This window comes from Pseudorasbora parva, chromosome 1 (genome assembly GCF_024679245.1).
Source record: "Pseudorasbora parva isolate DD20220531a chromosome 1, ASM2467924v1, whole genome shotgun sequence".
In the NCBI taxonomy this organism is placed as follows: Eukaryota; Metazoa; Chordata; class Actinopteri; order Cypriniformes; family Gobionidae; genus Pseudorasbora; species Pseudorasbora parva.
In genome coordinates this window covers 66,556,985-66,570,033 of record NC_090172.1, presented here as the reverse complement: position 1 = coordinate 66,570,033, position 13,049 = coordinate 66,556,985, and the positions used below count along the sequence as shown (strand labels likewise).

General features: G+C 44.4%; 2 protein-coding genes across 2 annotated transcripts in view; both read left to right on the top strand.

Moving 5' to 3' along the window:
• Positions 1-13,049, top strand: part of LOC137080903 (uncharacterized) — a 470,496-nt gene that overhangs the window by 210,948 nt on the left and 246,499 nt on the right. The gene's annotated exons all lie outside the window — the stretch shown is intronic.
• Positions 1-13,049, top strand: part of LOC137080985 (uncharacterized) — a 61,189-nt gene that overhangs the window by 34,630 nt on the left and 13,510 nt on the right. The window contains exons 3-8 of the mRNA XM_067447613.1: positions 154-229; positions 3,090-3,211; positions 3,415-3,484; positions 3,729-3,847; positions 11,131-11,214; positions 11,297-11,361. Coding sequence (XP_067303714.1) covers positions 154-229; positions 3,090-3,211; positions 3,415-3,484; positions 3,729-3,847; positions 11,131-11,214; positions 11,297-11,361 — 536 coding nt within the window. The remainder of the gene's footprint in view (positions 1-153; positions 230-3,089; positions 3,212-3,414; positions 3,485-3,728; positions 3,848-11,130; positions 11,215-11,296; positions 11,362-13,049) is intronic.

The following is a 13,049-nucleotide window of genomic DNA, read 5'->3' as shown; positions in this document are numbered from 1 at the left end:
ATGAGCAGATGAGTCTTCATTAATAAGAAGATTTTCAGTATTTAATTGTAGGCTATTATATGCTGAACATAAAGTGGCTCAATGTATAATGCTCATTTTATATATGAATTTGGAGGACACTTTATTAAGAGGCAGTATATATTTTTCCTAAAGGTTGGTGCCAAAAGAAAACTCTCTGACTCCGGTGATGACAGTGATTCGAGCATTGGATTACCTCCTTTTTTCAGCCGTGAGTATATTTCTTAATAGAGCCCAACATGAGTGTTGTGTCAGCAGCATGTGAACTCAAGTGTTGGTTATGTGTCTATTCAGAAGGACTTATGAGAATCAGCCTTTTTATTTTAGGTATTTCATTTATGCCTCACTTGTCAAAATGGAGGGTGTTAGTGCTCATCCGAGTCATGTGTTACTGAATCACTCTACTCTTGAGAATGTGTTTTTAATAATCAACAGTAATACAGTTGTAGTATTTTGTAGGAATTATTCTAACTCTAGATTTTCAATAGATCTTCGATTGGGTTGGCAAATGAGAGGCAGAAATTGTAAAAATGCTTGTTTGTTTTCTTTTAATAAAATGTATTACTATGCATTTAAAAGTAGTTTAAGTAAGGGCTAATGTCCACCCAGCCGGTTGTTCGCAGAATAAACCCCTTCAGAGTGATCAGGACCCCGAGGCGAAGCGGAGCGTCACTCTGAAGGGGTTTATTCTGAGATAACAACTGGCTGGGTGGACATTATCCCGCTTATTACACGGCTACTAGTCTCAAATAAATAATTATTAGACACAAAATATTGTCTCGAGATTAAATATTTTATTAGCTCTTACGCAAAGCTTCCGCGAAGAAAAACAGTTCCAACCTGCTTTAAAGGGATACTTCACCGCTTTTTCATATTAAACTATGTTATTCCCTTAACTAAAACGAGTTGACACACACCTCTCTCGTCTCAATGCGTGCACTTAATCTCTCTGACACGCGGTGATGATCTGATAGCATTAGCTTAGCCTACTAAGCCCAGTTCATTCACTATGGAACCAAACAGAGATCAAGTTAGAAGTACCAAACACCTCCACGTTTCCCCTATCGATCAAGTATGGTGACAAAATAAAACGTGGCGCGTTTCTAATCGGATTAAAAAGGAGAACTATAATGTATGGCGAAATAGCACTTCTTAGAGTACTTTAACGCGGCGCAGTAAAAAGTCCCGGCCGAAACATCTTTCCTCACACCTCTCCCTCACTCTCTCATTTCTGTCAATAGGGAGATGTGAGGGAAGATGTTTCGGCCGGGACTTTTTACTGCGCCGCGTTAAAGTACTCTAAGAAGTGCTATTTCGCCATACATTATAGTTCTCCTTTTTAATCCGATTAGAAACGCGCCACGTTTTATTTTGTCACCATACTTGATCGATAGGGGAAACGTGGAGGCGTTTGGTGCTTCTAACTTGATCTCTGTTTGGTTCCATAGTGAATGAACTGGGCTTAGTGGGCTAAGCTAATGCTATCAGATCATCACCGCGTGTCAGAGAGATTAAGTGCACGCACTGAGACGAGAGAGGTGTGTGTCAACTCGTTTAAGTTAAGGGAATTACAGTTTAATATGAAAAGGCAGTGAAGTATCCCTTTAAGCCTTTATCTATCGCTGCTAAATGTTGAGAATGAATGCTGAAAGGGTTAGGTCACCCAAAAATGAAACCAAGCCTATGATTTACTCACCCTCAAGTCATCATAGGTGTATATGACATTCTTCTGTCAGACAAATACAATCAGAGTTATATTTAAAAAGTCCAGGCTAACGTTAATCCCAGCAGTAGTTGGAGCTGTTTTTGAAGTCCATAAAAAATGCAGCTGTCCGTCAAATAACGTGCTCCACACGACTCCGATGGGTTAATAGAGCCTTCTGATTCCAATCGATGCGTTTGTGTAAGAAAAATATCCATATTAAAAACGTTATAAAGGAAACCCGCCTTGAAGTCTTCCATTGTAACCCACGGCTGTTTAAGCCACAAGATGGCGCCAGCGTTAAGCACAGAAGTAGAACCGGTCAAGATAACTCGCAGTACCCATATGACCAGGTGTTATCTGGAAATAACATACCGCTGGAATGCGCGATTGACCAATCAGAATCTAGTATTTCACAGAGCCGTGTAATAATATGCTGTATCCATTACAATTGAAGATTAATAACATTTTGATTTTTAAAGAATTTTAAGAAAACACAGGTGAAACAACCATTTATTCACTGTAAAAAAATATTTAGAAAAAAGTAACCTGTTTGCCTTAAAATTTTGAGTTCATTGAAATTAAAAGTTTGAGTTAATACAATGAACATTTTTAGAGATTCTACAACCTTTATTAAAATATTATTAAAATATTTTTTTTTAGATTTTGTGTGTTTTATTTCTGATGACGCAGTGAAGCATGCCAAATAGTGCTATTGTCATGATTTATCAATTTTTTTATGTGGTTCAGATACAATAATATTTTGAGTTTCTATTTATTAAACAAATTTCCTTCATTGTATCAACTCAGATTTTTTATTTCAATAAACTCAAAATTTTAAGGCAACCACTTTTTTAAGTTAAACCAACATTTTTTTTACTGTGTGTCAATGGTGTGACCAATGTTTGAAGTAAAATTTTGGTTTGTTCGAAAATGAGCAGGGATATGCAACTAGGTAATAAATAATAAAATCTTTACTTTAAGGACTCAGTTCATTGATGATTTAAAAATATTATATATATATATATATATATATATATATATATATATATATATAATGTAAGAAATGTTTGAAATGTAAACTCTATGTAATAAAATTGTACGTTATATTGTTGCAATTACATTCTATGATACATTTACATTTATGCATTTGACAAATGCTTTTATCTAAAGCGACTTACATTGCATTCAAGGTGCACATTTTACATTTTGTAGATTCTTCCTTTCCCTGGGAATCGAACCCATGACTTTGGCGTTGCCAGCGCCATGCTCTACTGTTTGAGCTATAGGAAAGCCAAGATGTCTCTCTGAGCAATCTCTTAAACTCAATTAAATATGTATTTTAAAACAAAAATGTATCTATTAATAGTGTTGAAAGAACATGGATACACCAAAGAGAGAGAACTTGGACGAGGGTCTTCAGGAACAGCGTATCTGGTCACCAACACAGATGGAGATCCTTGTGTGGTCAAAGTGATAAAATCCAGAGATGTAAGTTTAATCCAGCATTCACTAAATCAAGAATTTACTTAAATATGAATGACCAAAATAACAATATATGTTCACTGATTTTAAAATGTTATTAAAGATGACATTTTGCCGTTGCTATAAGTGTCACATTGTTTTCACTTGCACATGCTTCTTTTGCAATAAATAAATAAATAAAAATAAACAAATGCACATTTTCCCCGCAGAATGAGGAAGTCGAGATCTTGAGAAGTCTGAAATATGGATATATTGTTACTTATGAGGATTCATTTAAAGGTGTGTTTACATTTTAAGAAAAGGTTTAATGTTCCTGTGTTATAAAGTTATAAAGATTTTTGTTCTATTTTAAGACTATATTAAGAGAACAATTAAAAATGAACATGTAATCTGTAGAGATTGAAGAAAGATATCAAAATGAACAAAACATTAACATCTGCACAGTTGTTGTCTGTGAAATGAAGCCGTACACTTATAAGTACATGTATTTGTTGAAATGATGGCTGTATGTTTATTGATTCAGATGAAGATAATGGACAGTTGTATGTGGTGATGGAGTATTGTGCAGGAGGAGATCTTCATAAGAGGATGCAAACACAGAAAGAGAAAGAGAAAGAGAAAGGGACTTTTGAAGAAAGAAAGGTGAGTGTCTTATGTAGACATACATATTCTGGGCATATTCCAAACATCACATGTGGCTAATAAATTACGTTAATGCTAAACAGTACTATAGTAAATGGGAAGTACTGGGGAACAGTGTTAGGAGTAATGCAGTATAAAAAGTATTGCATTACAGTAACTTGTTAGTTTTTACTGTAATGCAGTAAGGCATTACTAATCCATTTTGAGGAATATTTTACTCGGTACATTTTCAATAACGCTTGCGTTACAACACACTTTTCACACTTTTGAATGAAGTCTAAATTACAGCTTCTGATATATTTGTATAGTGATTTACTTCATTAATTAATACACATTTCTTTCAATACCTTTGTATTGTTTGACAGTCCAGTGAGGGCGGGTTTTACAGGAGTGCCGTTGGCATGATTTCAGCCTCTGTGCTCACGCTGGCCAGTGGAAAAGCGACTATAGAAGGCTTAAAGGCTTGGTAGTTTCAAAGAATAGCACAATGGCGAGCCCGTTGAAGAACGGACGAGGCGCACACTCAATCAGCAGAGCCAAACTAAAGTATAAACAAGACATAAAGGGTGAAGATGATGGCAGAAGAATACTGTACATTCGCGAGATGAATGTATGCACATTACTTAGAGTTTGTCAGAGATAAGGACAAGAAGAATGTAATAGTCAAATAGTCGCAAAATAGCACTAGCAATTAAAAAAACATCTCTTGCACTTTGTGCATGACAGTTTTGCATTGTGAACCTCTTGAATTCAAAGAGAATAAAATAATGACAACAATGAGAAAAGAACAAATGAGCATTGTAAACTCCACCTGTTTGGCCCAACGTAGGAATCCCAACTGCTGGTCGAAGGACTTCTGCGTGTTTTGAGACAGAGGGCGAGAGGGTCATATCTCAGCAGGGGTGAGGAAATAGATTTGGACCCGGTGGATTCTTGTTTTCTCTTGTATTCAGAGAGTGAAGTTCCCTTTCGGGGAACTCGAGCTGCGTCGAAACGCTGTGAGAACGCCTCTGCGTTAATGCGTCGTGAAGCGCCTGTAGAACCATTCCATCGGAAAAAAGATTGATCGTCGGCGTGATGACGTCATCGACCGGAAGCTATAAAGCGTCCGTGAAAACAAACAGGAACTAGCTTCTGAGCCTTCAGCAAGCGATCTGTGTGAACCTGTCTGTCTATTTGGTGTTTTTGTCTGTCTATTGAGTTTTTAATATAAGATACTATAAGAGTTTTTCCACCCTTTTTGTTAAATATTCCATATATATTAACAAAACAAAGAGAAAATAAAATAGATAGAGATTATGGCGAGTGAAAGCAGTTTTAAGAGGTGTGTTCATCCCTGCCCACGCTACATCACGGGTGGGGATACACACTCTCTTTGTGTTGCATGCTTGGGAGCGCAGCATGCCCAGGCAGCCCTCGAGGGGGCTGCTTGCGAGCATTGTGAGAAGTTACCGCTGAGAACGCTGCGCTCCCGCCGGGCACTCTTTGAGGAGGGTGCCTCGGCTCGTGTTCCCCGCGGCTCTGGTCCCGCTGCCGCCGAGGCGGAGCGGAGGCTGCAGTCATGGGGATCACAATTGGATGTTGCAGAGGGGTTAGAGACGGGCGCTGCCTTATCTCTGCCCTCACCTGCACCATCCAGCGGCTCTTCTCGGGGCATGGAAGCACGCATGGCGGTTTCTTCCCCCCCGAGAGAGTCGCCGGTGCTTCAACTGTCCAGCTCTGAGGAGGTGGACGTTGAAAGCATCGAGACTGAAGACTCGCCACTTCAGTCCCCCTGCATGCGAGGAGCTCGTTGAAGTTCTGACGCGAGCTGTGGCCAGGCTTAACATCGACTGGCCAGCTGAGAGATATGAGGCAGGAAGAAAGAGTGTACGCAAGCTAGATGAAAGATTCCTGCCTTCTCGCGCTTCAGAACCTCAGCGACGGGGCCTGCCTTCTTCCATGATTTGCACACTGAGGTGGCAAGATCATGGAAGAGACCGGCATCGTATCGTGTTTTCAGCCCGCAGACTTCGGTCTACAGTAATATCGCCGGGCTGAAACAGTACGGTTATGGGGCGATGCCAAAGGTTGAAGAGACGCTTGCGAGCCATCTCTCGCCTTCCTCGGCGTCGTCCCTTAAGGCCCCGACTTTGCCCACCAGACCTCTTAAAACAACGTCGGCGCTGGTGGGCAAAGCGTACTCGGCAGCGGGTCAGGCGGCTGCATGCCTGCACATGATGGCAATCGTGCAGGCATATCAGGCTGACCTGCTGAGGGATTTGGACAGTAGTGATGTCGTGGGGGGAGATATAGTAGCCGAACTACATACATCTGCTGATTTAGCTCTCCGGGCCACCAAGGAGACGGCCAGATGTGTTGGCCGCTCTATGGCAGCCTTGGTGGCCACGGAGAGGCATCTATGGCTGAACCCCACTGACATCAAGGAGAGGGAGAAAGCCTTCCTGCTTGATGCGCCGCTTTCTCCTGGAGGCCTCTTCGGTGACGCAGTTCACACTGTCACCAAGAGGTTCCAGGAGTCGAAAAAGCAAGCTGCGGTGCTCAAGCAGTTCCTCCCTCTCCGTGTCCAGGTCCCTGGGGCTGCTGCTGACATCAAGCAGCCCAAACCGAGTCCGCGCCCCCCTCGGGGGGCCCCCGAGCAGTCAAGTCAGTCGTTCCCTGCCGGTCCGCCGCTTCAGGGCACTGTGCTTGTTGCTCAAAACGCACCAGAGGCCAGCCTCGAGAGGCTGGTTCCCTTAGTAGATTTTCTAGACGAGTGGAAACGTCTATCAAATATATCTAAACGTTGGGTCCTGCAGATAATCGAAAGGGGGTACGCCATACAATTCAAAAGTCGGCCACCTCCTTTCAGCGGTGTCCTACCTACAGAGGTGGGCCCGGAGCAGGCTCTGGTAATGGCACAGGAAGTACAGACACTCCTGCAAAAAGGGGCTATAGAGAGGGTTCCCCCTCCCAGCAGGGAGTCTGGGTTTTACAGCCGTTACTTCATCGTGCCGAAGAAGGATGGGGGCTTACGCCCGATATTAGATCTGTGTCTATTAAATCGCTCGGTGGCCAAGCTCAAGTTCAAGATGCTCACACTCAGACAGATTGTGTCGCAGATCAAACTGGAGGATTGGTTTGTTACCATAGACCTCAAAGATGCGTATTTTCATGTCTCCATCCTTCCACATCACAGGAAGTTCCTCAGGTTTGCCTTCGGGGGAGAGGCATACCAATATCGAGTATTTCCTTTCGGTCTAGCACTTGTCACCCCACACCTTCACCAAGTGTGTGGATGCAGCTCTGGCGCCGTTGCGTCTGCAGGGCATCCGCATACTGAATTATATCGACGACTGGCTGATTCTAGCGAATACAGAGCAGATGGCCGTTCAGCATCGAGATGCTGTTCTCGCGCATATGTCGAAGTTGGGGTTGAGGCTGAACGCCAAGAAGAGTGTGCTTTCTCCGGCTCAGAGAACCACTTTTCTAGGCGTGAACTGGGATTCGGTAATAATGCAGGCGCAATTATCGCCAACACGCATAGCATCGATCCTGGCAGCAGTCAAAGAACAGAAGCTAGGCCGGGCCGTCACTGTGAAACAGTTCCAGAAACTGTTAGGTCTCATGGCAGCAGCGTCCAACGTAATACCTCTTGGCCTACTGTACATGAGGCCACTGCAGTGGTGGCTCAAAACAGGCGGAAATCCGCTCCGCACGATCACAGTCACGCGGCAATGCCTACGTGCTCTGGTCATGTGGAAAAACCCGGGGTTTTTATCTCAGGGTCCCGTGTTAGGGGCTCATGTTTGTCGCGTAACGCTAACGACAGATGCCTCTCTCACGGGCTGGGGGGCGACCATGAGTGGTCGCTCATCCCAGGGTCTATGGCAGGAACATCAGCGGCACTGGCACATAAATCGGCTAGAGATGCTTGCAGTGTTTCTTGCATTGAAGCAGTTCCTGCCCGACCTCAGGGGCCACCATGTGTTGGTCAGGTCAGACAACACATCGGTGGTCGCCTATATAAATCACCAGGGGGGTCTGAGGTCCCATCCGCTGGACAAACTGGCACATCGGATCCTCATGTGGGCCCAAGGGAAATTGCTGTCAATCAGGGCAGTATATATCCCGGGGGTCCTGAATCAGGAAGCAGACAGCCTGTCGAGGCAGGGGCCGAGGCCCGGGGAGTGGAGACTCCACCCAGAGGTGGTGGAGCTCCTATGGAAGGTATATGGGAAGGCAGAGATAGACCTATTTGCTTCGGTGGAGAATTCCCACTGCCCGCAGTGGTTTTCTCTGACCCATCCAGCCCCGCCGGGGTTGGATGCCATGGTACAGGAGTGGCCGAGGCTACCCCTGTACGCCTTCCCCCCGATTGTCTTGCTTCCAGGAGTCCTGGAGAGGGTACGCCGGGACGGGGCCCAAGTACTTCTAGTGGCTCCGTACTGGCCGACCAGAGTGTGGTTTTCGGACCTGAAATCTCTCCTGGAAGGCTCTCCGATGGAGATTCCGACCAGGAGGGATCTACTCTCTCAGGCGGGCGGGAGATTCCTGCACCCACGCCCGGAGATGTGGAAACTTTGGGCCTGGCCTCTGAGGGGGCTAGGCTCATAGAGGAAGGTCTCTCGGCCGAGGTCGTAGAGACCATCCTTCACTCCAGAGCTCCATCCACGAGGAAGCTGTACGCTCTGAAATGGAAACTTTTCTCAGCATGGTGCAGAGAACGCCAGTGGGACCCAGTTAACTGCCCGGTTGGTACAGTGCTGGAGTTTCTGCAGGCAAGGTTCTCGGCAGGGTTGACCCCCTCCACAATAAAGGTCTACGTGGCGGCCTTGGGTGCCTTCCACGTCCCTTTGGGTGGAGTGTCTTTGGGAAGACACCCTCTGATTACACGCTTCCTCCGTGGTACTTGAAGGTTGAGGCCGGCTATGCACTCGAGGGTCCCAGCATGGGACTTGGCCACCGTCTCCACTGGCTGTCCGGGCGCATTCTACCAGGGGTATGGCTGCTTCGAAAGCACTTCTGTCGGGGGCTTCACGACGCATTAACGCAGAGGCGTTCTCACAGCGTTTCGACGCAGCGTCTCGTTCCCTCAGGGAACTAGGGTTACATACGTAACCGAGACGTTTTATTGTCTTATTGCAGCTTTGATCCCTTGAGTTTGTTCTCAGGTGAAATCCATTCTTACAGCATCTTGTCATGGGATTAGAGTTTATACAGTTCTGCTAATTATTTATAATTAATCATAACTGGTTATGATCAAACTATAAATCTTCAAATCACCTGGGAAGGTTACTCTTCTGGCCACAAAGAATAAACTTTCAGAGCTATTGGGATATTAGTAAAGTATTCGAAGATGCTCATAAGAGCTGTAGCTAGATCTGAACATTAAAGTGACTTATGTCTTGTGAGCAATAATTGATACTACGAATACATACGACTAGATAAAGAATACATGTATATACAGAATAACGACAGGTAACGAAATAGAAAAGGAGAAAGAAGAGAAAGGAAGGGTTCAGAATGGCATTTCACAAACATTACTACAGAGAGCCAGCAAAGAACAATATCACCTTAAACCGGCACCTATCACCTTAAATAGGGTTACTTGTCTTAAAATGCATCTAAATTTCGATGGAAATTATACATGCATGGGTTGCTTTGTGTTTCGCTCTCTCTCTCAGTTCTTCCATGTGATCGTGTCTCTGATCAGCGGGAAGTTTGAAGGTAGTTTGAGAGTGAATGTTGCCAAAGAAGAGGAAGGTTTCCTTCGAAGTTATGGAAGTTCCTTGACCGTTGAAATGGTGCTCAGTGTCTGTCCGCCTTTGTCCGAGGACTGAGTAGTGGAGCGCGCTGACTTCAAAGGAAACATGGCCGAAGCCTCACGGCAAGAGGTGAGCCGGCTTCAGAGGACGGGAGGAAAGGTCCGAGGACGAGTAGAGAAGAACCCAAAGAAATGTTTCCACTTGTCTTTTAAGACAATTAACCCACACCCCTTCTGGGTTAGTTTACCCAATCCAGAGGGTGAATTCTGAGCGGGAAAGATTCTCTTTGTCTCTGTTTAAGACCCACTTTGCCCGTTTTATCAGGTGTCGTAAAGGGTGTCGATTTTATACAGTTTTACTCCCAAGTTTGCTAAACGTATTAGAGATACATTTCATAATCCTATTCTGTGCATCGTTGATTAAGACAAAGAGAGGAATATTTAGGTATCAAACACATTATGACTGGGAGATAGACACATTATATCAGAGACACATTCTTAAACAGGAATACAAGCATTTATAATGAACTTACATTGTTCATACATCATGACTATGTTGGTATGACACAGGGAGCATACATACACACAGGGATATATCATACATTCTGGAATAGTTTAATTGAAGTGTGTGTGTGTGTGTGTGTGTGCGTGTGTGTGTGTGTGTGTGTGTGTGTGTGTGTGTGTGTGTGTGTGTGTGTGTGTGTGTGTGTGTGTGTGTGTGTATGTGTCTGAGAGAGGGGGGTCATGGAATCAGATTAGAATCTGATTGAAGTGGTCAGAGTCCTCCAAAGATGTTGCAGGTTCTACTTCAGCTAGGTCACAAAGCTGTCTAAGGTGTCAACTTCCCAAGACTCACTGGCATCGGGCCCCTAATTTATATGTGACTAAAAGTTATCCACCATAAACATCAGAACTGACTCATCTTTGATCCTGGTGAAAGAGACTCCAGATGCTACAATACTTATAACAGACTTGGATCGTTCGGGATTCTCTCTGTCATCCTTTCTTTCATTGTCTTGAGCCTTCACTTTGTCAATTATATGCTATATTGTTAGCCTGGAGAGCCCACAGTCCTTATGCTTCATTATATCGCCTTCTACTGGATGTGAAATGCTCTGTAGTAGCCTGCATTTTGTCATTTTAGAATGTGAAGTTCTACTTCTGTAGTTATTTTGGTGAAAGTAACTCAAAAGTAATACAGGAGTAACGTAACCCATTACAATTCTAAGACAGTAATATTGTAATGTAAAGAATTACTTTTAAATAGCAGTAACAAGTAATGTATTAGAGTTTGGAAGTAACTCTGCTGAGGTAGACCAGCCCATCCTGAAAAATATGAGTGCACTTGTAAATGTGCCCTAAGCTCTATTGATGAAGGGCTTGAAATAACCTAATAAGAGTAAAGATACAACCATTTTAGTGTATAAAGTGATAACTGAAGAACGTACAAATACATAGTTTTGCAATGTGTAACTAATAATAAAGAACTCACTGCTTTCTCCATGTGTATCTTTTCTGTTTTCTGTCTTTTCTGTAGATCATTGACTGGCTTGTTCAGATTTGTCTGGCTCTGCAGTATGTTCATAAGAAGAATATCCTTCACGGAGAAATAAAACCACAGGTAGACATTGACAAAGCTTGATAAATCATGTGTCACCAAGCCAGATGTGTTATGATTTATGAGTTTTCTGTTGTCATTCTAGAATATCTTTCTGACTGAAGATGACTACATCAATGTAGCTTTTGGATGCTCAAAAACATTGCAAAGGTAAAAAATAAAGTAAATAATAGGATCTGTTCTGTTGAATGTTGTTGAATAGTAGAATATTACCACAACACCACACCTGTCCCTAACTCTAACCTTAAACTGACCCACACCACCACACCTGTCCCTAACTCTACCCTTAAACTGACCCACACCACCACACCTGTCCCTAACTTTACCCTTAAACTGACCCACACCACCACACCTGTCCCTAACTCTACCCTTAAACTGACCCACACCACCACACCTGTCCCTAACTCTACCCTTAAACTGACCGACACCACCACACCTGTCCCTAACTCTACCCTTAAACTGACCCACACCACCACACCCGTCCCTAACTTTACCCTTAAACTGACCCACACCACCACACCTGACCCTAACTCTACCCTTAAACTGACCCACACCACTACACCTGTCCCTAACTCTACCCTTAAACTGACCCACACCATCACACCTGACCCTAACTCTACCCTTAAACTGACCCACACAACCACACCTGTCCCTAACTCTACCCTTAAACTGACCCACACCACCACACCTGACCCTAAATTTATACTTAAACTGACCCACACACCACACCTGTCCCTAACTTTACCCTTAAACTGACCCACACCACCACACCTGTCCCTAACTCTACCCTTAAACTGACCCACACCACCACACCTGTCCCTAACTCTACCCTTAAACTGACCCACACCACCACACCTGTCCCTAACTCTACCCTTAAACTGACCCACACCACCACACCCGTCCCTAACTTTACCCTTAAACTGACCCACACCACCACACCTGACCCTAACTCTACCCTTAAACTGACCCACACCACTACACCTGTCCCTAACTCTACCCTTAAACTGACCCACACCATCACACCTGACCCTAACTCTACCCTTAAACTGACCCACACAACCACACCTGTCCCTAACTCTACCCTTAAACTGACCCACACCACCACACCTGACCCTAACTTTACCCTTAAACTGACCCACACCACTACACCTGTCCCTAACTTTACCCTTAAACTGACCCACACCACTACACCTGTCCCTAACTTTACCCTTAAACTGACCCACACCACCACACCTGACCCTAACTCTACCCTTAAACTGACCCACACCACCACACCTGACCCTAACTCTACCCTTAAACTGACCCACACCACCACACCTGTCCCTAACTTTACCCTTAAACTGACCCACACCACCACACCCGACCCTAACTCTACCCTTAAACTGACCCACACCACCACACCCGACCCTAACTCTACCCTTAAACTGACCCACACCACCACACCCGACCCTAACTCTACCCTTAAACTGACCCACACCACCACACCTGTCCCTAACTTTACCCTTAAACTGACCCACACCACCACACCCGACCCTAACTCTACCCTTAAACTGACCCACACCACCACACCTGACCCTAACTCTACCCTTAAACTGACCCACACCACTACACCTGTCCCTAACTCTACCCTTAAACTGACCCACACCATCACACCTGACCCTAACTCTACCCTTAAACTGACCCACACAACCACACCTGTCCCTAACTCTAGCCTTAAACTGACCCACACCACCACACCTGACCCTAACTTTATACTTAAACTAACCCACACACCACACCTGTCCCTAACTTTACCCTTAAACTGACCCACACCACCACACCTGTCCCTAACTCTACCC